The sequence below is a fragment of the Schistocerca americana genome, chromosome 3 (assembly GCF_021461395.2).
Source record: "Schistocerca americana isolate TAMUIC-IGC-003095 chromosome 3, iqSchAmer2.1, whole genome shotgun sequence".
Taxonomy (NCBI): domain Eukaryota; kingdom Metazoa; phylum Arthropoda; class Insecta; order Orthoptera; family Acrididae; genus Schistocerca; species Schistocerca americana.
The window spans coordinates 378320408-378346915 of record NC_060121.1 but is presented as its reverse complement, the minus strand read 5'-3'; the positions used below and the strand labels follow the sequence as shown (position 1 = coordinate 378346915).

General features: G+C 46.0%; 1 protein-coding gene across 1 annotated transcript in view; it reads right to left on the bottom strand.

The window, feature by feature from the left end:
• The window catches only part of LOC124607050 (glutamate receptor ionotropic, delta-1-like), a 64370-nt gene extending 43450 nt beyond the window's left edge, over positions 1 to 20920 (bottom strand). The window contains exons 1-2 of the mRNA XM_047139225.1: positions 20709 to 20920; positions 1009 to 1268 (exon numbers count right to left, since the gene is read on the bottom strand). Coding sequence (XP_046995181.1) covers positions 1009 to 1268; positions 20709 to 20867 — 419 coding nt within the window. The 5' untranslated portion in view covers positions 20868 to 20920. The remainder of the gene's footprint in view (positions 1 to 1008; positions 1269 to 20708) is intronic.
• Between the last annotated feature and the right edge of the window lie 5588 nt (positions 20921 to 26508).

Here is a 26508-nt window from a genome sequence, read left to right as displayed (position 1 = left end):
TCATCGCTGAAGACGACACGTCTCCATTCGTCCGTCCATTCACGCCTGTCGCGACACCACGGGAGGCGGGCTGCACGATGTTGGGGCGTGAGCGGAAGACGGCCTAACGGTGTGCGGGGCCGTAGCCCAGCTTCGTGGAGACGGTTGCGAATGGTCCTCGCCGATAGCCCAGGAGCAACAGTGTCCCTAATTTGCTGGGAAGTGGCGGTGCAGTCCCCTACGGCACTGCGTAGGATCCTACGGTCTTGGCGTGCATCCGTGCGTCGCTGCGGTCCGGTCCCAGATCGACGGGCACGTGCACCTTCCGCCGACCACTGGCGTCAACATCGATGTACTGTGGAGACCTCACGCCCCACGTGTTGAGCAATTCGGCGGTACGTCCACCCGGCCTCCCGCATGCCCACTATACGCCCTCGCTCAAAGTCCGTCAACTGCACATGCGGTTCACGTCCACGCTGTCGCGGCATGCTACCAGTGTTAAAGACTGCGATGGAGCTCCGTATGCCACGGCAAACTGGCTGACACTGAAGGCGGCGGTGCACAAATGCTGCGCAGCTAGCGCCATTCGACGGCCAACACCGCGGTTCCTGGTGCGTCCGCTGTGCCGTGCGTGTGATCATTGCTTGTACAGCCCTCTCACAGTGTCCGGAGCAAGTATGGTGGGTCTGACACACCGGTGTCAATGTGTTCTTTTTTCCATTTCCAGGAGTGTAGTACTAACATTTGAACTATTCAAGGTCATTTAAGTGTGAAGTGTGACAGGTGCTGAACTACTGAAGCATAACTGAGAAATTAAACACTTAATGCAATTCTTTCAGTTATCTTAGATTAATATGCCTATTCAAATTAGAAAGTACTCTTTTCCTATAGACATCGTACAATGTCAGGTTATGGGCAGTCATGTAATTCACAGATATAGTGTGCTTTTTTATATCCATTTGTCCATTTTGAGGTTATTCTAGACGTTTCACTAGTTACTATCCAGAAATAGTAGCTAAATGGACTTACTTGTGGTTGAAGAGCATATTGTATGGACTGTCTTTCGCTAGTGCGATAGTTAAACTAAGGTGGAAGTGTGTTGTGGGTAGCGGCACGACGTTGCACGAGATGTTGTCCATGATAGCATAAGTATACTCTTGAGGGATGAAGTAAGCGAAGTTCTTTTCGCACACTCGCTGAAAGGCTTTGGTATCTGTTGCTGGAAAATTCTCAGGATCAGGCTCCATTAGTCTGTTGTATACCCGCTGCATTGTTGGATCTGATGTGGTCTGCAACAAACAGAACGACGCCATATTGGAACATTTCTGTTTAGAGTGATCTTTCACTTATATTGAATATCATTGAATAGAAACACATGCCTAAATTATACAACACTATACACTGTTGGCACTATTTGGCAGTGCGTTGAAGCAATTTGTCAGCATAATTGTCTTCTGTCTGTACCCCTTGAGTAATCCAACTGATCTTTTTCAGTATAAATTTTTCATTGTGTGGTAAATGATTGAAGACAGCTCACACAATTATATGAGGGCTGTCCATAACATAAGGTTCCCAAGGATCTGCTGTCTCGAGGAACGCTGTTACGTGCGATCCGGTAACACCGGCGTGTAGCATGGATCACCTTTTCCGATTTCCCTCCCCAGTGAGCTGTCTGTAACGCTTAGTCTTGGCTTGGCAGCCGTTAGAGCTGGACCTCTCACTTGCGTCTCACGCCAGGTGCGAATTACAGATTCGCTATTTGTCTACAGAAACACTGCGCCTGTGAACTTTCATTCCCAGCTGTGTGAAGTCTATGGAGAAACGTGTATGAACATACGACATGTGCGCTAATGGTACAGAGAATTCAAAGACGGACGTACAGACGTCCATGACGAACAGCGTTCCGGACAGCCATGGGTTTCAGACTAAAAAATTGCGAAAGTGGAAGAAGCAATGCGGAAAGATCGAAGGGTGACGATTTGGGAGCTCTGTGAGATGATTCCTGATGTCAGCAAGACCAGCGTTAACAAAATTTTGACAGACTATTGACGGTATGCCAAGGTTTGTGCAAAGTGAATCGCAGAATGCTTACGAAAGACCACAGACGGAAATGTGTGGACGCGGACCGCGAATTTCTTCAGGCCTTCGCAACTGATGGCGAGGAATTCTTGGACTCTGTTATCACTGGGAACGAGACCTGGGTCCACTACACAGCACCGGAAACGAACCAACAGTCCCGGCATCACGAAAGCCGCGGAAGTTTATACGAATACCGTCTGCCGGCAAAGTGATGGCGAACTTGTTTTGGGACAGGAACGGGTTATTGTTGTATGAATTCCTGCTACCGGTACAACAGTCAGTGCTGACCTCTACTGTGAAACGTTGAACCTTCGCCATTGCCATCCAAAACAAGAGGAGAGCCACACCCACGAAAGCAGTGTGTTTTCATCAGGACAAGTGCTCTTTCACACATTGCCAGTGTCACAACCAATCTCATCAACTAATTTGGATGCGTTATTGTCACAAACGCACCCTACAGCCCAGACCTAACACCAAGTGACTTCTGTCTCTTATTTGAATTGAAGAAACACCTGGGTAAGACGCATCTCACAACTGGAGAAAAGATGAAAGAAGAGGTTTTAAGCTATCTTCGTGGCGTGGTGGGAGAGTTCAACGATACAGGCATACAAGACATGATACAGCGCTGGCAAAAACGCATTGAGATCAACGGCGACTATGTCGAAAAATAGGTAAAAATCGAAGCTTTCCTCACATGTATTATTCAGTGCCAATAAACGTGTTTTTCATTGCGAAAAATAATTGGGAATCTTATATTGCAGGAAACCCTCGTATTTTGTCAGTTTATGATACCATGTAGAGGCAGAACTCAGCAGAAATCATAGCTTCGACGCAGGACTGATGGACGGGCTACAGTCGAAGCAACGTCAGGGCCAGGCCGGCTACTGTCTTTCTAAAGTACAAGTATCTCCATGCCCTAGAGTTTTCACCGTCTAGCCGTGACGGCAGGGCGCGCTAGGGCGTAATTACGATCTATAGACCACTATGCCGTACCTGTGCTCCGCTCCCTACTAGGGGATATTTTATAACTACCCACAAAAATAACATATGTGAGCAATTTTCGAATTACAGGAATATGATGCAGCATTTAACGTTTTTTATTATTCAATTGCATAACATTTTGCTACACGTCTACATCTACATGTACATGACTACTCTGGAGTTCACACTTATGTGCCTAGCGGGGGTTCACCGACCCACCTCCAGACTATTTCACTATCGTTCCACTCTCGAACAGCGTGGGCGGAAAACGAACCGTATGAGCTCTCACTTCTCATACTTTGTTACGATGATCATTTCTCCTCATGTAATTCAGCGGCCGTAAAATATTTTCGTATTCGGTGGAAAAACTGGTAGCCGGCCGCGGTGGTCTCGCGGTTCTAGGCGCGCCGCCCGGAACCGCGCGACTGCTACGGTCGCGGGTTCGAATCCTGCCTCGGGCATGGATGTGTGTGATGTCCTTGGGTTAGTTAGGTTTAACTAGTTCTAAGTTCTAGGGGACTGATGACCTAAGATGTTAAGTCCCATAGTGCTCAGAGCCATTTGAACCATTTTTGAAAAACTGGTAATTGAAATTTCGTGTAAAAAACTCGCTGTAACGAAATGCGCTCTTGTATTAACGACTGCCACTACAACTCACGTATCATATCCGTGACACTCTCTCATCTATTGGGCGATAATACAAATTGAGTTGAACTTCTATAACCTTTTTCGATGTCCTCCGTCAATCCTATCTCGCAAGGATGCCATATAGCACGCAGTCGTTTCAGCAGATTTTCCGCATCTTCTAAGTGTTCTGCCAATAAAACACAGTTTTTGATTCGCCTTCCCCACAACATTTTCTATGTGATGGTTCCAATTTAAGTTGTTCATAATTGTAATACCCAGGTGTTTAACTGAATACACAACCTTTAAATTTGTATTATTTACCGTGTAACCGAAATTTAACGGATTTCTTTTAGTACTCATGTGGATGACATCACATTTCTCGTTAACTATAGTCAATTGACACTTTTTGCGCCGAACAGATATCTTGTCTAAAGCATTTTGCAATTGCTTTTGATCTTCTGATGACTTTCATAGGCGGTAAATGACAGCGTCATGTACAAACAGTCTAATAGGGCTTGTCTCCTAAATCGTTTATGTATTCAAGGAAAACCACAGGGCCTATAAGATGTCCTTGGGGAACGCCGGGTATCACTTCTGTTTTACTCGATGTCAATCCGACAGTTACTACGAACTTTCACCATTCTGGCAGCAAATCACGAATCCAGTCCCAAAAGTGAGATGATACACCACAGGCAAGCAATTTGATTAGAAGTCACTTGTGGGGAACACTGCCAAAATCTGGAAATATGTAATCAATTTGAGATCCTCTGTAGTTAGCACTCATTACTTCGTGTGAATGAACACCTAGTTGTGTTTCGCAGTAACGATATTTTCTTATTCTGTTCTGACTATGAGGCAATAGATCGTTTTCTACGAGGTAATTGATTACGTTCGAACACAGTATATGTTCCGAAATCCTTTCGCAAATCGACGTCTGTGATATGGGTCTGTAATTTAGCAGCTTACTCATAGTTCCTTTCAAAGTAATCGTGTGACCTCTGCAGTTTTCCAATCTTTTAAGTTTAGTAGGCGGTTTTATATGATTGCTAACTACAGAACTACTGAATCAGCATACCCTGAATGGAACTTAACTGGTATACAATCCGGACCAGAAAACTTGCCTTTATTAAGTGATTTAAGCTGCTTTTCTACACCGAGGATATCTACTTATAAGTTACTCATGTTGGCAGCTGTTCTTGATTCGGGCTATGGAATATTTACTTCGTCTTCTCTGGTGCAGGAATTTCGGAAAACTGTTTTCAGTAACTCCACTTTAGTGGCACTATCATCGGGATTGCCATTGTTATCGCACTGTGTAGGTACTGATTGTGTCTTGCAGATACTCTACTTTACATACGACCAGGATCTCTTTGGATTCTCTGCCAGAGTTCGAGACAGAGTTTCGTTGTGGAAACTATTCACAATGTCTAGCACTGAAGTCTGCGCTAAATTTAGAGATTCTGTAAAACATACTCAGTCTTGGAGATTTCGCACTTTTAAAATTGGTATGCTTTTTTTGTTGCTTCTGCAACAGGGTTGTGTACCATCAAACATCAGTTTCGTCTCTTGCTATAAGCCTCTCAGCTGCTGTATAATTTCATTGTTTTTAAGCCACATCTGTTCTATACTTATATTGTTAGTCTGGAAAGAGTAAAGACTGTCCCTTTGGAAGGCGTGAAGCTGATTTTCTCTGCCTTTTTAAATAGATATAAATTGCGAAACTTCCTGGCAGATTAAAACTGTGTGCCGGACCGAGACTCGAACTCGGGACCTTTGCCTTTCGCGGGCAAATGCTCTACCAACTGAGCTACTGAAGCACGACTCACGCCCCGTCCTCGCAGCTTTACTTCTGCCAGTACCTCGTCTCCTACCTTCCAAACTTAACAGAAGCTCTCCTGCGAACTTGCAGTACTAGCACTCCTGAAAGAAAGGATATTGCGGAGACATGGCTTAGCCACAGCCTGGGGGCTGTTTCCAGAATGAGATTCTCACTCTGCAGCGGAGTGTGCGCTGATATGAAACTCCCTGGCAGATTAAAACTGTGTGCCAGACCGAGACTCGAACTCGGGACCTTCGCCTTTCGCGGGCAAGTGCTCTACCAACTGAGCTACCCAAACACGACTCACGCCCCTTCCTCACAGCTTTACTTCTGCCAGTACCTCGTCTCCCACCTTCCAAACTTAACAGAAGCTCTCCTGCGAACCTTGCAGAACTAGCACTCCTGAACGAAAGAATATTGCGGAGACATGGCTTAGCCGCAGCCTGGGGAATGTTTCCAGAATGAGATTTTCACTCTGCAGTTTTAATCTGCCAGGAAGTTTCATATCAGCGCACACTCCGCTGCAGAGTGAAAATCTCATTCTAGATATATATTGAGTTTATTTTTGCTGGGCATGGATATTACGGTGTTCAGTCTCGTTACAACGATCTTGTGATGACTAATCCCCTTATCTGTCATGATGCTCCCTACTTGCTCAGGATTATTTGTTGCTAAGAGATCAAGTTTTTACTCGTCCGCTGACCTTTGGACTAATTTTTCAAAATAATTTTCGGAAAAAGTGATAGAACGATTTCGGACGACGTTTTATGCCTTCTACCGAATTTGAAATGTATTTTCGCCAACATATCCAGATTAGATTGAAGTCACTATCAGTTATTATTGTATGAGTAGTGTACCTATACAGTTTATGAATTAATAAATTGATGAGACTTAAAAAAATTAAGACAGCTGAAAACATTTATTTATTAAAATCGCTAGGAACAACTGTTTTTTTTTTATAAAAAGAACAAAAATTGAGATTCGTGTCCGTTCAAAAATCAACATTTCATTTTTAAAGACATCGTATTGAAGCTATAAGCGAATATTTTTGCTAGGTTAATGCACATCATACTGCAGCTATAAGCGAATATTTCTGTTTGGCTAATGCAAAATAACGAAAGAAATTATCAACTAAGCACTGCATTCAAGCACAATACTCTTCTTACTAACAATCCTTAAAATGAACGTTTCAGATATAATACTTTCAGTATTGGGCAAAGCCAAAATGTTGATCCTGTCTCTAACATTCTTATCAACTTCAGCTTTGAAAATGGCCTTATTCTATCTGCTGTTTATGATCAAAAGAGACACTATATTCTTGTAAGTGAATTCGATACTAGGAAATCAGTATTTGACATTTGTAACCCTGGTTTGGAAGAAATGAGTGATGGAAGAAATCCGATTTCTCCAGAATCGATCTCATATTTCAATGGCAAAATTCCTTTAATCGTTCTTTGAGATTTTTTAGAGATTTTGCTAACCAAATGCCACACGATTGACTGGGTGCCACTGGTAATTTCACTTGAGAGAATGCGGGATATGAGAAATGAATTCATACCAGCTGTCCACTGAAATACTATGCTACGTTAGTTCTACTATTATAAAAAGTCTCGCACCATAGTATTAAAACATTTTTTTGGTAATTTTAATTGTTAGTGGTGCCGGTCCTTTTGTTATACAGCCTAGGTAGCCTCCACATAAATGCAGACCTCTGACAGGCTGTTTAGAACTTTGTTCTTTCCAGCCAGATTCCTGGCAAGCAGGAAATAGGGCAAAGGAACACTTAATTGGCAATATTTTGAAAGGAAGTTCCAGTCCAAACGTTCGCTTGGAAATCAAGGAAAAATGCCTTCCAAAACTTTGGTCAGGACATGGGGATAGGAACTATTTTTAATTTCATTATGGTGTTCCGCCACTCTTCCAGTTAGTGAACCACATAGCTCCTGCATCAATTCAGTAGGACAATGTCACGGGGAGAGTATCGCAATCAGCTCAACAACTTCGTGTCATGGCACAAGAACGCATATTCTTTACACAAGAATATTTATTTGGTATGCTGATAATGCGAAAGAAGCCGCGCAACCTTCGTAAAGTCGGAGTTGTAATACATTTCAGCACCAACAAGGCTTCTGGAGCAGCTGAAAAAACAAGAAAGCCCCGGAAAATGGCGTCATGCTTTTCCAACAATTTCACCCACCACCGTCAGCCTGTTATGATGTAGTGCCCAGGATTAATGCCGTTTCAGAAACACCAGTCAGCCTGGATTGTATAAATACCGCCTGATTTATACTCTCGCTCTCACTTGTAGTCAGCTATGGTCAGTAAGCTCGTCTACACAGATGACGCCAGCCACTAGCCAAAACAAGAAGTCTGCTTGCAGTCTGAGATGAACTGGCGAGCACCACCATCAGACTGTGCAGTGAATAGCTGCAGGCCAGTGCCTGAACTGCGTATGAATGCTGTGAACTTGGTGCCTTTGCACCGTTGGGTCTCACTTTCCTACAATCTGCTGACAGCTACCCCCTGGGTTCAGGTCTGAGCCATCTGGCTCCCAGCCACCAATGCCTGAGCAGGCACACTGTCACTGCTTGTCGGCCTGAGCCAGTTCGAGCTGCAGCTGTCCAACACCTGGTGCAGGCACATGCCATCGTCATCAGCTATGCTGGATGCCATCGTTTGGCACCACCTGCCTGGTGTGGTTCCTGCCAAGATGCATAAAAAGGCCACTAGTCTTGGCTGCTTTCTGCTGCCATCACCCCTTGCATCAGTACCTCTGCCGCTGTGCTGAGAAAAGTGCCCCAGTGACAGCCACCACACGCCATCCTCCTGTTTCTGACACCGGCAAGCTACGCCACTCATGGTCACCTATGTAATGGAGATCATTGACCGCCTCTCCAGCTGTGACTCCACTTCCACTGTAACTGTTTGGAATAAATAACGGTCTCAACTAGAAACTTTTCTGTGATGGGGCATTGTACACCACCTCATCTACCAGCAGTATCTGTCGCCATAGAGGTCAAGTCTTGACCTCTACATTTGGCATCAGATGTGTTTGTCACCTCTACCATTTGATGACACACTCCTGTGTGTCCTCCTTGTCGTTCTACCAGGTGGTTATGATTAAACTTTCCCTATTTAACACGTTATAACATGGAAACTAATTACTATATGTGGATCAAACTTGGTAGCATTAATGTTGAGGACATGGGGAAGAGAAATAATGCAGAATCAATTCAATTGAAACACTTTTAATGTGCTTCTACGGTACATCGTACCATTACATACCGGTACCATTACTGCTACAAAAGGGGCTCAATATGGCACCAGTGTCTAGAAGAGTCTGAAAGCGCAGGATTGCATTCTGCACAGTAGAACGAAGCACGTCCGTTGCTATGCTGGCTACCTCTCTTGACATGCTTTGCTTCAGATCAGTAGATATATGAATGATTCGCAGGTAAACCCTGCCCTTCAGGTATGCCCGCAACCAGAAATCACAACGAGTGAGATCAGATGATCGCGCTGGCTAAGCATTTAAAAACGATCGCCTGGTAATTCGATCGTTTCAAAATGTGTTTCAGAGAAGCTGGTGAACATCATGAGCGATGTGCGATGGGGCCCAAGCTTGGATGAAAACTGTTGAGTTTAATGCGTCTCTCTCCTCTAGGGCAGGTATGAATGGTGGCGAAGCATATCGCAGTAACGCTGACCAGTCACACTGCACGTCTTTGGTACTTGAGCGCCAACCTGTTCAAATAAGAATGGGCCCATGATGAATGGTGACACATTCACAATACAGAGGAACTTCATGCATAGTGACTGTAGGTGAAGATCTTCACACTTGGCAATTCTGTGTGTTCACCTCACTCGTCAGAGAAAATTGAGCTTCGTCTGTTCAGGGCCAGCCCTCGTCAACTCCAATCATTGCAAGAAAGTGGGGAGCGAAATCAACACTGTTGTTTTGACAGCCGGCCGGGGTGGGCGAGCGGTTCTAGGCGCTACAGTCTGGAACCGCGCGACTGCTACGGTCGCAGGTTCGAATCCTGCCTCGGGCATGGATGTGTGTGATGTCCTTAGGTTAGTTAGGTTTAAGTAGTTCTAACTTTTAGGGGACTGATGACCTTAGAAGTTAAGTCCCATAGTGCTCAGAGCCATTTTTTTGTTGTTTTGATAATAGAGTTTCACCAATAATGCCCTGCTACTTTTGTCCATGTTCATGTTGACACATCAACAAGTGCACTGCGGCTGGTCAGGTGCGTGAGACAATGAGGCACAACGACTGATCACGGCACCTGGTGGCCGTAGTTGGAACTGGTCAGTGACGCTGTGACGCATGGAGATCATGCACCACATACTCTGGACATTAATGCTGCCAACTTTGGTACTCGTGTGGTAATTAGTTTCCCCATTATAACGTGTTAAATACGGAAAGTTTAATTATAACCACCTAGGACTTTCCCACCAAACGACACACGCCATTCAGCGAAAGAGTCGCACAATCAGAATACTTCCGAGGGCTGACAGATATTCGTTGGAATTACTGTTAGTGATAACCTAGTTAATTTACTGCTATTTTTGCTGTTAAGATTAACGTTGCTTTAATGAATTTTTAGATCAAGTTCAGTGTGTCTGTACAGTAAGTCTGTCTATTAGTTCCCACATAATACTGTATATCTCTAAGGTTTGCAAGAATGCTTTAATGTTTATCCCTTTCAAATACACCAGTGTTCCCATTCTCTCTCGACGACTGTCGCAGTATTAGATTTCCAGCTTTCACCACGAAATACAAAGTAAATTGAGGATACCTGACCCGTGTCGTTTCACTGAGTGACACAAACCTATGAAGTGTGCCACGAAATATTGTTCTATTCAGAAGTTTAAATTTTGTAACATGACGCATTTTACTTTTTAACATGGGCTGTAAGAATTTATAACCAGCTCCGAGGATGTTACCGCAAATCATCTCCTGCGAAACTAGGCGCCTATGGCTCTGCTTGCCAGTAATTCAAGCGATGGTAAAAAATAGGGTAATATTGCCATTTCGTAGTGACAAGAGTAACAGCACCCTGATCGCCCGGTCAGTTTCGGTATACACATGACCTCAGTAGATGGTGTTCCAAATGCTGTGTGTTTCACATACGATGGAAGAGTTGTGTCTAGCGTTGTTCGAGAACTAATATCCGGAAGGTAGGCTCTGATCGCCGGCGACGCTTTGGCCCGTTCATGGAGATGTATTCAAACCCCAAATGAAACCATACAAGGTACCGGTATTGTATAGACTTTTGCTCGACGTCGGTACTGCAACTGGCTATTGATGACTGTCCAAGACGGATATTTCGATCCTGAAAGGCCCATTTTTTCGAATCAAGTATGCCTTCGTGCTGTCGCACAATAATAGATGCTGGTGTTCGGAGAATCCTCTTCAGCTGCGTCAAGTGCATGAAACAGGAGGGTTTGCTGATGACATTGTGACAAACGTTTCTGGGTGCCCTCGTGGACTTTAATTCGCTTCAACATATTAACTTAGCGGTTGGCAAGTATTACACACATGATGAATGGCTAAAATTGTGTGTAATTTTGCACTTGAAGTCTCTATGTGTGCAACTGTTGTAGGAAAGTGAGCTTTCAACCGCGCTTTACAGAAGGATCAAGTTGCGGTCAAGAGTCTCCTGGCGCCGGCAGCAGCATTCAGCTATCCGAGCCAGAAATATCATCGCATCGAACTGGTTGCTATTCAACGAGACAAAGGCAGCCGAAGAACTTACATTTAATTGTTAAAAGCAATGGAATTGTGAAGTGATTGTCTAAATTGATTCTCCTATGGTTTTTTGGATTTACAGGCTCAGTTCTGATTTGGGTCTTGCTAGGAAAGCCTACGCTAGAGCTGGTAGGTGCAAGCTCTAATTGATTATCGTGTGTAACAGTCACCGGATATAGAGATCGCGATTAACAAATTTTGTGAGGATATCGTCAAGAAGTTTTATTGAATTATTGAGTTAGTATTCGGTCGGTGTTGTTGATCAGAACTTAGTGTGACCTAGTTGTTAGACACGTTTAGCATTGCATCTGCTTCAGTTTATATTGTTCTGCGAGAGAAAGTAGTGTACGTTAAAATAATTGATTTGTGTTTCTTTGGTCGTACCTCTGGAGAGATGTTTCACACGATCGTATATGTGGAGGAATTGGTTAATTGACGCTGCAATAGCGTGCATGGAATGGACTTACCAGAGTGCGATTCGTGGTATTCCTGGTGCTCACAAAAATCTAGAAGTCGTTGTGGTAGTTGGTGGATATTGTGTTCAAGCACGCTGTAAGGTAATTGAGCGGTTGCGATATTTATGTAATTTTGGACATCCACCCCAAGGTAGTTCAGTGTTGAGCGGTTTATGTTAGTGTATATTTTGAGAAAGCACTACAGGATTAGTGGCGTAATATTTGTGATTTTGTGTACCATTGAGTTTAAGTCTCAAGTGGTGTTTTATAAGGCCGGGAACCAGGATCTGCACGACGTACGTAAAAGAGGACACAGTTATTGTTACCCGTAAATTTTGTGACCCTAATCTTTGAAGATAGACTACTTACTCTAGCGGAACCAATTAATATTATTCGACGACATTCAATTTCATTGCTTGGTAGGGGACGAGTGGAAAATTTAACTTAGGTATTGTTCAAGGGAACGCGATTGCCAACACCAGTTAGTACAGAAGTAGTGATGGCATGTAGGATTTTTGTTTGCGTTTTTGTTTTGTCTGTCCTATCCAGATTTGAGTAGGGCTTAGATATTTTGAATTTCACTCGTCCACATGATAGTTGTATGTGAGATACTAATTTGATTTCAATAAAGGAAGTGGCCGTGCGGTTCTAGGCGCTGCAGTCTCGAGCCGGCGACCGCTACGGTCGCAGGTTCGAATCCTGCCTCGGGCTAGGCGACTGATGACTTCAGAAGTTAAGTCGCATAGTGCTCAGAGCCATTTGAACCATTTGTTTTTCAATAAAGGAAAGTCAAACTTAGTTCTGAGTTCGGATTCTAATTTTACAGTGGAAAGAAGTGAAGCCCCTTTTTAAAAGTCAGTTATTCCATGTTTCAAAGAGCTAGACTCAAAGAATTAATGTCCTGTAGAGATTTTATTAGGCTTTAAAATCAATAATTAGAGAAAAAGGATTTCATTAGATGTTATTTAAAGGAAAGGAAAAAGTATTAACGTTTTTGTTCACTTAACGATTATATCACGGATTTGAAGAGAAAGAAATAAGGAAAAGTGACAGTAAGAAATGATGTGTACAGATCGCAAGAGAATCTATAGTGTCTTAGAGATAGCTATCGCTACATCGCTAGTTTGCAATGAAATTATAGCTTTGTTTGCTACGTCCGGAATTATCATAATAAGAAACGGTTTATTAAATATAACTGAACAAATGTATATGAAATTGAGATTTACCGAAAGTAACTGACATTTTTATCACGGTAAATATTTATGACGAGATTTTAGGTCATTTTTTTGGGGCAGTGAGTGAAAGATTTCCGCGTAGTAAAGTATACCGATCATTAGTGTGAATAACATAAGTGGCCGGCCTGTGTGGCCGAGCGGTTCTACGCGCTTCAGTCTGGAACAGCGCAACCGCAACGGTCGCAGGTTCGAATCCTGCCTCTGGCATGGATGTGTGTGATGCCCTTAGGTTAGTTAGGTTTAAGTAGTTCTAAGGTCTAGGGGACTGATGACCTCAAATGTTAAGTCCCATAGAGCTAAGAGCCATTTGAACCAATAACATAAATGACCAGCGATAGCTATAGTTGTTTCGGATTATAAAGTTGTTTGCTGTCATTAAGAGGTTTTAATCATTTCCAACGTGAATAATAACGCGATAGTTGGCGCAAGTTACGGTTTATAACGTACGCAATTTTACTGAGTGATGTTGAACTGTTGTTGTCGATAGCAGTATTTACGGCTCACTGAACGAGTGTATTTATGTTTTAGATAAAGTGCAGTGTGCACATGATTCAATCAAATCCTTGTTACCGTCACGATAAGTACCAATACTAAAGTGTGTTGACCACTCACCATTTCAACTCATTGTAACACTATTGATGAGTGTACACTCCTGGAAATTGAAATAAGAACACCGTGAATTCATTGTCCCAGGAAGGGGAAACTTTATTGACACATTCCTGGGGTCAGATACATCACATGATCACACTGACAGAACCACAGGCACATAGACACAGGCAACAGAGCATGCACAATGTCGGCACTAGTACAGTGTATATCCACTTTTCGCAGCAATGCAGGCTGCTATTCTCCCATGGAGACGATCGTAGAGATGCTGGATGTAGTCCTGTGGAACGGCTTGCCATGCCATTTCCACCTGGCGCCTCAGTTGGACCAGCGTTCGTGCTGGACGTGCAGACCGCGTGAGACGACGCTTCATCCAGTCCCAAACATGCTCAATGGGGGACAGATCCGGAGATCTTGCTGGCCAGGGTAGTTGACTTACACCTTCTAGAGCACGTTGGGTGGAACGGGATACATGCGGACGTGCATTGTCCTGTTGGAACAGCAAGTTCCCTTGCCGGTCTAGGAATGGTAGAACGATGGGTTCGATGACGGTTTGGATGTACCGTGCACTATTCAGTGTCCCCTCGACGATCACCAGTGGTGTACGGCCAGTGTAGGAGATCGCTCCCCACACCATGATACCGGGTGTTGGCCCTGTGTGCCTCGGTCGTATGCAGTCCTCATTGTGGCGCTCACCTGCACGGCGCCAAACACGCATACGACCATCATTGGCACCAAGGCAGAAGCGACTCTCATCACTGAAGACGACACGTCTCCATTCGTCCCTCCATTCACGCCTGTCGCGACACCACTGGAGGCGGGCTGCACGATGTTGGGGCGTGAGCGGAAGACGGCCTAACGGTGTGCGGGACCGTAGCCCAGCTTCATGGAGACGGTTGCGAATGGTCCTCGCCGATACCCCAGGAGCAACAGTGTCCCTAATTTGCTGGGAAGTGGCGGTGCGGTCCCCTACGGCACTGCGTAGGATCCTACGGTCTTGGCGTGCATCCGTGCGTCGCTGCGGTCCGGTCCCAGGTCGACGGGCACGTGCACCTTCCGCCGACCACTGGCGACAACATCGATGTACTGTGGAGACCTCACGCCCCACGTGTTGAGCAATTCGGCGGTACGTCCACCCGGCCTCCCGCATGCCCACTATACGCCCTCGCTCAAAGTCCGTCAACTGCACATACGGTTCACGTCCACGCTGTCGCGGCATGCTACCAGTGTTAAAGACTGCGATGGAGCTCCGTATGCCACGGCAAACTGGCTGACACTGACGGCGGCGGTGCACAAATGCTGCGCAGCTAGCGCCATTTGACGGCCAACACCGCGGTTCCTCGTGTGTCCGCTGTGCCGTGCGTGTGATCATTGCTTGTACAGCCCTCTCGCAGTGTCCGGAGCAAGTATGGTGGGTCTGACACACCGGTGTCAATGTGTTCTTTTTTCCATTTCCAGGAGTGTAGTAGTATTGACAGAGTGTGTACGATGTAATAGGGGCATGTAACCTGTGTGCTTCTGCTTTAATCGGATGCGTAGTTTATCCACAGTCCCTTTTAAATTCTCACAATTAAACCTCTTGGACTAAAATTTAACGGATTATATACGTACTGGGACGAGTTGTGTCTAGTCTTGAAGGCAGGGCCGTTGTCAGATTACAGATTTGAATCATATCTCGCCGCGCCACTTACATAGATCAAAGTGGCATAACACAGCACAACGTGTGGTGTGCAATTAGTGTAACACCGGTTACTGGACCGATCTTTTTACATCCTATCATAACTTTTGATAGGTTTGCGAACAATACGAGGTGTGTGATAAAAGTAATGAGACTGATTTTTTATCTACCAAAGGTTTTATCTTTTTTTTCAAACACCAATATTATCCCCTTCTAAGCAGTTCCCTTCGGCAGCTATACACCGGAGGAGTCATTATTCCCAGTCATGGTAGCAGCACCGAAAGACTTCAGCTGGGACGGCCTTTAACATGTCGGTTACATTCTTTTGAATATTCTACAGCGTTCTAAAATGACGTCCTTTTAAGTCATTTTTCAATTTAGGGAAAAGAAAAATTCACAAGGACTCAGATCAGGTGAACACTGGGGCCTTGGAGCAACAGGAATGTCTTTTGAGGTCAAAAATTGCGTGACAGAAATAACAGTATGACATGGAATTTTGTCACGACGCAGCATTCACTTGTCCAGTCTCATTCGGTTCACCCTTTTCCTGAGCACTCCGAGGATATCTTTGTTGACAGTTTGTCTTGAAAGAACACATTACTTATGCACGATGCCCCTATTGCCAGATAACCAAATCAAAATTGTTTTATCTTTTATTTGCTTATTGGAGCTTTTTTCGTTCGAGGAGATGTATCAGTGTGTCATTCCTCACATTGCCGCTTTGTCCCTAGGTCGTACTCAAAAATCCAGGATTCATCACCTGTGATCACAGGACTGAACCATTCGTGGGCAATGGCAGTCCTCTCAAGATGATTAACGCACACGATTCTTCTATTCCCCTTCTGCTCAGTTGTGAAGTTTTTCGGCACTATTTCCGAACAAAGCTTTTGCATGTGCAAAATTTCGCCGGCCGCGGTGGTCTAGCGGTTCTAGGCGCTCAGTCCGGAACCGCGCGACTGCTACGGTCGCAGGTTCGAATCCTGCCTCGGGCATGGATGTGTATGATGTCCTTAGGTTAGTTAGGTTTAAGTAGTACTAAGTTCTAGGGGACTGATGACTACAGATGTTAAGTCCCATAGTGCTCAGAGCCATTTGAACCATTTTGCAAAATTTCTATGAAAATTTCATATACAGTGAAAGAGTTGAAGTCTAACAGGTTACCCATCTGGACGGTGACGTGGCACTGTCGAGAGGAAAGACCATCATGTTTAGCGTATGGCTCTGGAGTATTGTACTGCATCTGCAGCTTGAGCAGCAGCTGATACCACAGTAACACAACAAACTGTTACAAATCGGTTACTTCAAGAACAGCAACGAGCCAGACGCCCTGTGTCGCGTATCCCTTTGACCCCACACCACCGCCATTTGCGACTTCAATGATGTCAAGCGAGGGCTCATTGGAGGGGAGGATGGAGGTCTGTCGCGTGCGTGCTAGACGATGTGGATCTACACCTGGAGTTATGGTCTGGGGTGCGATTTCGTAGGACAGGGGGAGCACTCTCGTGGTTATCCGAGGCACTTTGACTGCAAATTTGTACGTCAATGCGGTGATCTGACCTGCTGAGCTGCCATTCATGAACAGCATTGCAGGGCGTTTCTTGCAACAGGATAACGCTCGCCCACATGCCGCTGTTGTAACCCAACGTGCTCTACAGAGTGTCGACAGGTTGCCTTGGCCTGCTCGATCACCAGATCTGTCTCCAGTCGAGCACATATGGGCGCGTGTGTGTGTAGTTTGAGGTTTTCGGGCGCTAAACAGCATGGTCATCAGCGCCCAAACGCATAGAAACAGGAACACATGCGGTGAAGGGTCGAAGACGGGCAGCGAACAAGGGGAACGGCTAAAAGACACAGGCCTGACGCAGTTCCAAGTCCTCACAAATCAGAGGCAAAACAAGAGGAGAAGAAACGCACTAAAAAAGGAAAGGAAACACAAGGAAAAGAGAACAGAAATCGAAGTGAAACAAGTAGGTAATCGTGGCTGGCGGACCTCTTACCTAAAACCTGGGTGAGCCAGTCACCCAGCAGCACATTAAAATCCTCTCCCTAAAATCCGAGGCAACAAATAGGACAGGACACAAAACCGTAAGACCTTAACCACAGTCGTTGCGTCGTCTTGCAAAATAGAGGGCAAATCCGGTGGCAAGGAAACCACCGCCCTCTGGTCAGAGAATAAAGGACAGTGAAGTAAAATGTGGCGGACAGTAATCTGGACGCCACAAGCACTGCAGATTGGGGAGACCTCCCGCCGGAGTAAAAAACCGTGCGTTAAGCGACTGTGCCCGATGCGGAGGCGAGTGAGGAGAACCTCATCCCGCCTGCATGACTGGTAGGACGTACGCCATGGCCGCGTGGTGGCCTTGACCAGACGCAGCTTATTTTCACCGACTGCCAGCCACTCCTCTTCCCATTGACGCATAACACGAAAACGCAAAAGGGAGGTAACAGCATGGAGGGGGACGGCACATTCAACAACGTGAGGGAGGGAACATGCATCTTCGGCAGCGACATCCGCCAGTTCGTTTCCCCATAACCCACGTGCTCCGGCATCCAGCAGAAAAAAACCTCCTTCCCCTGCCGTTGCAGGTGGAGTAGGGCATCGTGGATGTTCTGGACGACCGTATCCGCTGGGTGCAAGTGTTGCATGGTCTGAAGGGCGCTCAGGGAGTCAGAACAGATGAGAAACTTAAGACTGGGAACACATCTCATCTGCTCCAATGCCCGCAAGATCGCAAACAATTCGGCATCAAAGATGGTAAACGCCGCAGGAAGCCGTAACTTGACGACTCGATCAGGGAAAACAACAGCACAACCAACAGAGTCCCCCTGTTTAGAGCCATCCGTAAATACTGGTACATGGTCGGGATGCTGGTTCATTACCGGGAGACAACTCAAGTGTCATCCACAACCAATACTAACTGTTCCTGTATTGACCGACCAAGTGCAACAGGCATAGAACTCCATGCCACAACCTGACATCCGGCACCTGTAAACACAATTCATTCACATTTGAATGCCTGTCTGAATTCAACATTCTGGAGATTACACTGCTTATTAACGTACCTGCATTTCACATTTGAAAATGGCTTAACTCGCACTTGCAATGTTTGTCACTTAAATACATTTCGTAGAGGAATGCATTCCCGAAATTTCATTACTCTACATTAATTATTTTTTAGTATTGGAATTGTCCTTCCCCGCTAGTGTATTTCAAGGGTATTCCCGTACATCAGAACACCTTGGAATACTGTGTTACTAGGGTAGTTCCTACCATCGAACAAACTGCCATAGATGAATTGGTGGTGTGTGCTAGTTCATTTCATTTCTATGAGTGGGTGCTACTGACCCACCTGTCTGCAGTTCAGTTAAAACTGTACGCAATCTGCTAGTGTCCAGGAAATGGACCAAAGCACCACCGATGAGCTGAGCCTACCTCCTCGGTATAGGTTCTTGCACAACACCAGCCACATCTCTTGCATCGTACATGAAACACCCTATATTATTATTTCATGTCTGCAATGGGAAGACCTGTTGTTCATAATATTAATCAACTGTGACAACTGGTTGGTTGGTTTTGGGGAAGGAGACCAGACAGCGTGGTCATCGGTCTCATCGGATTGGGGAAGGATGGGGAAGGAAGTCGGCCGTGCCCTTTCAGAGGAACCATCCCGGCATTTGCCTGGAGTGATTTAGGGAAATCACAGTGACAACTGGTATTAGCGTCTTGAGTAATGTTGGTTATATTGCTTAGATAATGGTTAACATACATCATGATGTATAGCATCCATTAATACTTAAATTAGTGAAACAAAACTTCACTAAATGCTATCTCAGCATATTACATCGAAGAAAAGTAATATGACCAAAAACATGAGTCTATATTGCTGACTAGAGGCTTTTCAGTTCGTCAGTGCTATGGGCATCACATTATACAAGGGTGGTTTGAAAAGCTCTCGGAATCATCATGAGAGATCAGCGCTAGCGCAACGAGTTGTTCACGTGATATTCATTGGACTCTTGCCTGTAATCACTCTTGTCGTCAGTGCTCTTGGAAGAGAGCTGTGGTGGTGACGTGGCTCTGTTGTTGTTTCCGTGTAGTGATTTGCGAAGATGGGAAAAATCGAGATTGGAGCAATGATTAAGTACTTCATAAACGGAGGTATGAAAGCAAAGGACATTCTTGCCGATTTCCAGAATACTCTGGGGACCCTGCACCTTCATACTCAACTGTTGCCAAGTGGACAAATGAATTTAAATTTGGTCGAGAGAGCTTGGATGATGATCCGCGCAGTGCTCGGCCAAGCTATGTCACTACTCCAGAAATCATTAAAAAAGTGCGCAAAATGGTCATGGAGGATCGCCGGTTGGAAAGAGCGTGTAATTGCTCACGCTTGCCAGATGTCATCTGAAAGGGTATACCACATTTTAACTGAAGAATCAGAAATGAAAAAAATTATCTGCAAGATGGGTGCCGCGACTCTTGATGCTGGATCAAAAACGCATGAGAATGGACATATTGGAACAATGTTTGGCCCGTTTTATGAGAAACTAACAAGGTTCACAGATGAAACTTAGGTGCATTACTATGCCCTAGAGACAAAACAACAGTCAAAGCAGTAGAAACAAGCTGATTCTCCGCCACCAGAGAAAGCAAAGACAATTCCTTCAAATGGCTCTGAGCACTATGGGACTCAACTGCTGAGGTCATCAGTCCCCTAGAACTTAGAACTACGTAAACCTAACTAACCTAAGGACATCACAAACATCCATGCCCGAGGCAGGATTCGAACCTGCGACCGTAGTGGTCTTGCGGTTCCAGACTGCAGCGCCTTTAACCGCACGGCCACTTCGGCCGGCACAATTCCTTCGGCGGGAAAGGTAATGGCATCAGTGTTCTGGGTTGCGAAGGGATTCTGTTAGTAGATTATCTCCCCACTGGGCAAACAATTACTGGTGAATACTGTGCTAACTCCTGGACAAATTGCAACAAAAGATACGCGAAAAAAGGCCAGGTTTTGCAAGGAAGAAAGTCATCTTCCATCAAGACAATGCGCGCCCACACACATGTGCCTTCGCCATGGTAAAATTACACCAACTAAGGTATGAATTATTGCCACCCCAGCCTTATTCACCTGATATGGCTCCGTCAGACTTCCATCTCTTTCCAAAACTGAAACTTGTCTTGGTGGACGAAGATTCACTTCAAACGAAGAACTGAACGCCGGAGTTGACAACTATTTTGCAGGTCTGGAGGAAACTCATTTTCGAGGTGGGATCAAGACACTGGAGCATCGTTGGACCAAGTGCATTAATCTACAAGGAGACTACATTGAAAAATAAAAAAAAAGTTTCAGTGATGTAAGTACTTTTGTTCTATGCTGTTCTGAGAACTTTTCAAACTACCATCATATTGCAGTGGCCATGCGTAGGAGGCATCGTGCTCCAGGCCAGCATTGTAGAGTCAGTGGAAGTTCAGCATATGAGAGAAACTCACGCTGAAGAAGCTGTGCTCCGTGGAGTTCCTCAGAACGCCAACAGTGTAGCCCCCGTGTCTCAGCAGGCCCGGCAGGTCATAGAAGGGCAAGTCCGGGTAGCGGACAGCCAGGGAGACCAGCACCGCCGAGTAGGCTGCGGGCACCGTCGTGGCCACCATCAGCACGCCCAGCAGCACCAGTCTGCCGGCGCTGCTCGTGCACGCCGCCTCGTGTGCACCTGGCAACACAGCGGAGGCGTGGCGACCCTGCCAGGCAGAAGGCGACAGCGCTGCCCTGTTTGTCCACTCACTCACACCCTGACCGTCGACTGTTAGCGACTGTACACTGAGGTGACAGAAGTCATGGGATACTTCCTAATACTGAGTCAGACCTCCTTTTGCCTCGTGCAGTGCAGCAACTCGACGTGGCATGCACTCAACAACTCGCTTTAAGTCCCGTGCAGAAATATAGAGCCATGCTGCCCCTATAGCTGTTCGTAATTGCGAAAGTGTTCCCAGTGCAGGATTTTGTGCACAAACTGACTGATGCGTCCTTCCTTTCGACACATCGAAATTAAACACATAAGCAGTTTGTACTTGCCACACACTTCTTCATTACAAACACATGCTGTTAATGAAATCAAGAGCAACACAATTATAATAAAAGGCACCTGGCCTACAGAACCAGTAGCAGTACTCAGATTGGAACATTAATGCATTTAAATGTGACAGACCCAGATCTTTCAAAATTTACTCAAGCAATTTTCAGTAATCAAAACAATGTTCATAAAACCCCGTTAATAAAATTTAACTGACATAACTGAATGTTTCATGACTTACATCGGAACTGGCATCCATATCAAATTCTGAAACTGCTTCCATGGACTGATTTTGATCAATTGTAACAAATTAAAAGTATTATCAGATTAATGCACTCGACTTAGCTCCTCTTTAGTATTACTCACAGGTACGAGATTCACATACATTTCATGGCCAGAATATAATAATAGGATATTAAATAGTCTTAACATGGAGCAGGTACAATTTTTACGTTGAAAACTAGCGATGGACGCGAGCAGACCGAAAGGTGCTACCAGGTAGAGGAGATTCACGGACGAGAAGGTAAAATGGAACTATACTCAACTTTGGGCTACAATTAAGCTTCCAGAAAAGCACAACGCTCCGCCGGAGGATGGATTTGCAGGACACTAACAACGTAACCACAGACATCGATCCAGGTCCTTAAATTTCCTTCCTCCACCGTGATACCCCGATCGGAATTTGCTTGCGTCCACCACTGCCAGTTATCTGAAACATAAACAGCGGCAGACAACATTGTGGCGCATCAGATAGACAAACATATCTGCCCAACTGGTTATAAATAAACCTTTAATTATACGCGGTACCAATGAACTCAAGCCGGACTAACTCAGGTGACCACTTGCCCAGTAACGGCTCTTAAAATTTGATTATCCAATTCTCTAAAACAAAGAAATAAAATAATAACACAGGAACAGGAAATAGGAAAATTATTTCGGCCCGTTCTTGAACGTCAGGCACAGACTTACGTACTACTTGGCATGACCTCTAGCTACGCATTAAGCACGGCTTCATGTCTACACTCCTGGAAATTGAAATAAGAACACCGTGAATTCATTGTCCCAGGAAGGGGAAACTTTATTGACACATTCCTGGGGTCAGATACATCACATGATCACACTGACAGAACCACAGGCACATAGACACAGGCAACAGAGCATGCACAATGTCGGCACTAGTACAGTGTATATCCACCTTTCGCAGCAATGCAGGCTGCTATTCTCCCATGGAGACGATCGTAGAGATGCTGGATGTAGTCCTGTGGAACGGCTTGCCATGCCATTTCCACCTGGCGCCTCAGTTGGACCAGCGTTCGTGCTGGACGTGCAGACCGCGTGAGACGACGCTTCATCCAGTCCCAAACATGCTCAATGGGGGACAGATCCGGAGATCTTGCTGGCCAGGGTAGTTGACTTACACCTTCTAGAGCACGTTGGGTGGCACGGGATACATGCGGACGTGCATTGTCCTGTTGGAACAGCAAGTTCCCTTGCCGGTCTAGGAATGGTAGAACGATGGGTTCGATGACGGTTTGGATGTACCGTGCACTATTCAGTGTCCCCTCGACGATCACCAGTGGTGTACGGCCAGTGTAGGAGATCGCTCCCCACACCACGATGCCGGGTGTTGGCCCTGTGTGCCTCGGTCATATGCAGTCCTGATTGTGGCGCTCACCTGCACGGCGCCAAACACGCATACGACCATCATTGGCACCAAGGCAGAAGCGACTCTCATCGCTGAAGACGACACGTCTCCATTCGTCCCTCCATTCACGCCTGTCGCGACACCACTGGAGGCGGGCTGCACGATGTTGGGGCGTGAGCGGAAGACGGCCTAACGGTGTGCGGGACCGTAGCCCAGCTTCATGGAGACGGTTGCGAATGGTCCTCGCCGATACCCCAGGAGCAACAGTGTCCCTAATTTGCTGGGAAGTGGCGGTGCGGTCCCCTACGGCACTGCGTAGGATCCTACGGTCTTGGCGTGCATCCGTGCGTCGCTGCGGTCCGGTCCCAGGTCGACGGGCACGTGCACCTTCCGCCGACCACTGGCGACAACATCGATGTACTGTGGAGACCTCACGTCCCACGTGTTGAGCAATTCGGCGGTACGTCCACCCGGCCTCCCGCATGCCCACTATACGCCCTCGCTCAAAGTCCGTCAACTGCACATACGGTTCACGTCCACGCTGTCGCGGCATGCTACCAGTGTTAAAGACTGCGATGGAGCTCCGTATGCCACGGCAAACCGGCTGACACTGACGGCGGCGGTGCACAAATGCTGCACAGCTAGCGCCATTCGACGGCCAACACCGCGGTTCCTGGTGTGTCCGCTGTGCCGTGCGTGTGATCATTGCTTGTACAGCCCTCTCGCAGTGTCCGGAGCAAGTATGATGGGTCTGACACACCGGTGTCAATGTGTTCTTTTTTCCATTTCCAGGAGTGTATTTGTTGTGAGTAGCTAGCACTCCCTTAAATACCATCAACATATCAGGCGCAGAGACCAAGTACAGTGACAAATAACTGAAACAACCAAGACAGTTTTCAGTGCACTCGGCTATTCAGTTAACGTGAACAGAACCCACCGAGAAACAATTCTACGACTCCAGTTTGTTCACTTTGACTAACATGTAACAGACGCAAAGGAAATCTGTCCTCCAAATCTCCAGGAAATCCCAGTCACCATCGGCAAGAGATCTGCATTCAAACGGCGAAACACGCCGCAGCAATAGCCCACGCTCCTTTGTCGTAACGACTCGGTCACTCGCCAGCGCCACACGTCGCTGTCGCTCACCCAGCTGATCCCCGAACGCCAGCCCCTGCAGAGCGCGCGCCGCAGTTAAATAGCCATTCGCCAAAGATGTGAAGAAGACAAGCAGGCATCGACAATCGACTCACTACGATCGGGATGACAATCGATGGTGACTGGTGCCAGCAGCGCACCAGCTCAATGACCTCTCGATTAAGTTCCACAGATAGTCGATGGGATTCATGTCGGGCAATCTGGGGGCCGAAATCATTCGCTCGAACTGTCCAGAATGTTCTTCAAACCAATTGTGAACAATTGTAGCTCGCTGACATGGCACATTGTCATCCATAAAAATTCCGTCATTGTCTGGGAACATGAAGTCCACGAATGGCTGAAAATGGTCTCCAAGTAGTCGAACATAACCAGGACCCAGTCCATTCCATGTAGACACAGCCCACACCATTTTGGAGCCACCACCAGCCTGTACAGTGTTTTGTTGACAACTTGTGTCACAGTTCCATGGGGTCTGCGCCCCACTTGTACCTTAACATCTGCTCTTACCAGCTGAAATTGGGACCCCTCTGGCCAGGCCACGGTTATCGAGTCGTGTAGGATCCAAGTGATATGGTCACGAGCCCAGGAGAGGTGCTGCAGGCGATACTGTGCTGTTAGCAAAGGCAATCGCGTCAGTGGTCTGCTGTCATAGACCATCAACGCCAAATTTCGCCGCTCTGTCCTAACGGACACGTTCATTGCACATCGCACATTGATTTATGCGGTTCTTTCATACAATTTTGCTTGTTTGTTAGCACTGACAACTCTACGCAAACGCCGCTAATCTCGGTCGTTAAGTGAAGGCCGTCGGCCACGGCGTTTCCGTGTTGAGAGATAATGCCCGAAATCTGTCATTCTCGGCACATTCCTGACGCTGTGGCTATCAGAATAATGAATCCCTAACGATTTCCGAAATAAAATGTCCCATGCATCTAGCTCCAAATACCATTCCGCGTTCAAAGTCTGTTAATTCCTTAATTAACTTTTCATAACTGGGATTCACATTCATGTAAAATTTTTTGAAAGACAATGTTTACGCCAGTAAACAGTCGTTCGCTGCTGTGGTTTAGTGCAAAAGTTATTAGTGATGGTGGAACAAACATGTGTATGTACAGAGTGTGCTGTTTTACGATATATGGAGATGTGTGCTCGCACTACTTAGCAGCATTACGAATGTATATAACAGCAAATGACAACGACATATAACCCCCTTTTCCTCTTTCCTCCTTCCCCCAGAGCGGATTTTCTTCCGTCCCCCCCTCCCCTGAGACCCTGCACCCCGTACTTGCCTCTCTCCTTCCCCATCCCTCCCTACCTGGCCCTCTTCCGCGCGCCCCCCGCTCACCTCCCCCATCTCATCCCCTCCCTCCCTTCTTCATGTCTCCCTCATCTCCTAGCGCCTGGCAGATCCTCTGTATTGATCATCGTCACTGTGCCACGTCAGTGTTGTGTTTAGTGCTGTTTCTCGTGTGCGTCTAGAGGTGTGATTTTAATTGTGAACTGCCTTGAGGTTCGCCGCCAGTGTTACGTTATGTGCTATGCCATCCGTCGCTACCGTTATTCTCCTGTCGTACTGTGCCTTATGTTCTTTTAACCGTCGCAGTGTGTGGCTTTTTGTGTGTGCTACTTTTAAACAGTTTTTTATCTCCATTTTACAGTCACCCCGTTTTTTGTCTATTGCCTTCCATGATGTTCCCCCTTTTATATATCTATGTTCACCTTATTCTCTCCTTTGCTTTTTTAAAATGTGTTCTATTGTTTTGTTCTATGTCTTTCGGCTGAAGAACAGGTCCTATGCTGCTGCCAGCCCGCCCTGATGGGGAATTGAAATACAATAAAGATAAAAAAAAAAGACATATAAATGTGTGAGCAGGTATAAAGTTGACATGGCTTAAAGCCAAAACATCTGCACTTGATAATGGCCTAAGTCCGAAATTGCAATAGTGGACATAAAAAGTTTAGTAGTCACTGGTGTAAACATGATGTCTTTCAAAAAATCTGTTAATTCCCGTCGTGCGGCCATTAGCCACTTGGGAAACATTTTCACATGAATCACCTGAGTACAAGTAAAAGCTCGGCCTATGCATTGCCCTTTTATACCTTGCGTACGTGATACTACTGCAATCTGTATATGTGCATATGGCCGTCCTATGACTTTTGTCGCCTCAGTGTTATGTTTAACCCTTTCGAGTACGCCTGTGTTCTCATTATCTTTCGACGAATGCCGTAGTGCTAGAATCCCCACTTCCACAATAAAGCACAATATAACATCCACACTGTGGATGGACAACACGAGCACGTCCAGCAGCACGAGTTCGCCCCCGCCATGTGTGTATGCCGTTCCCTGCGGACAGGGCAGTTGACGTTCTCATCACACAGTTTAGTGAAAAAATACGAGCTGAATGAATACCGAATTAGATTT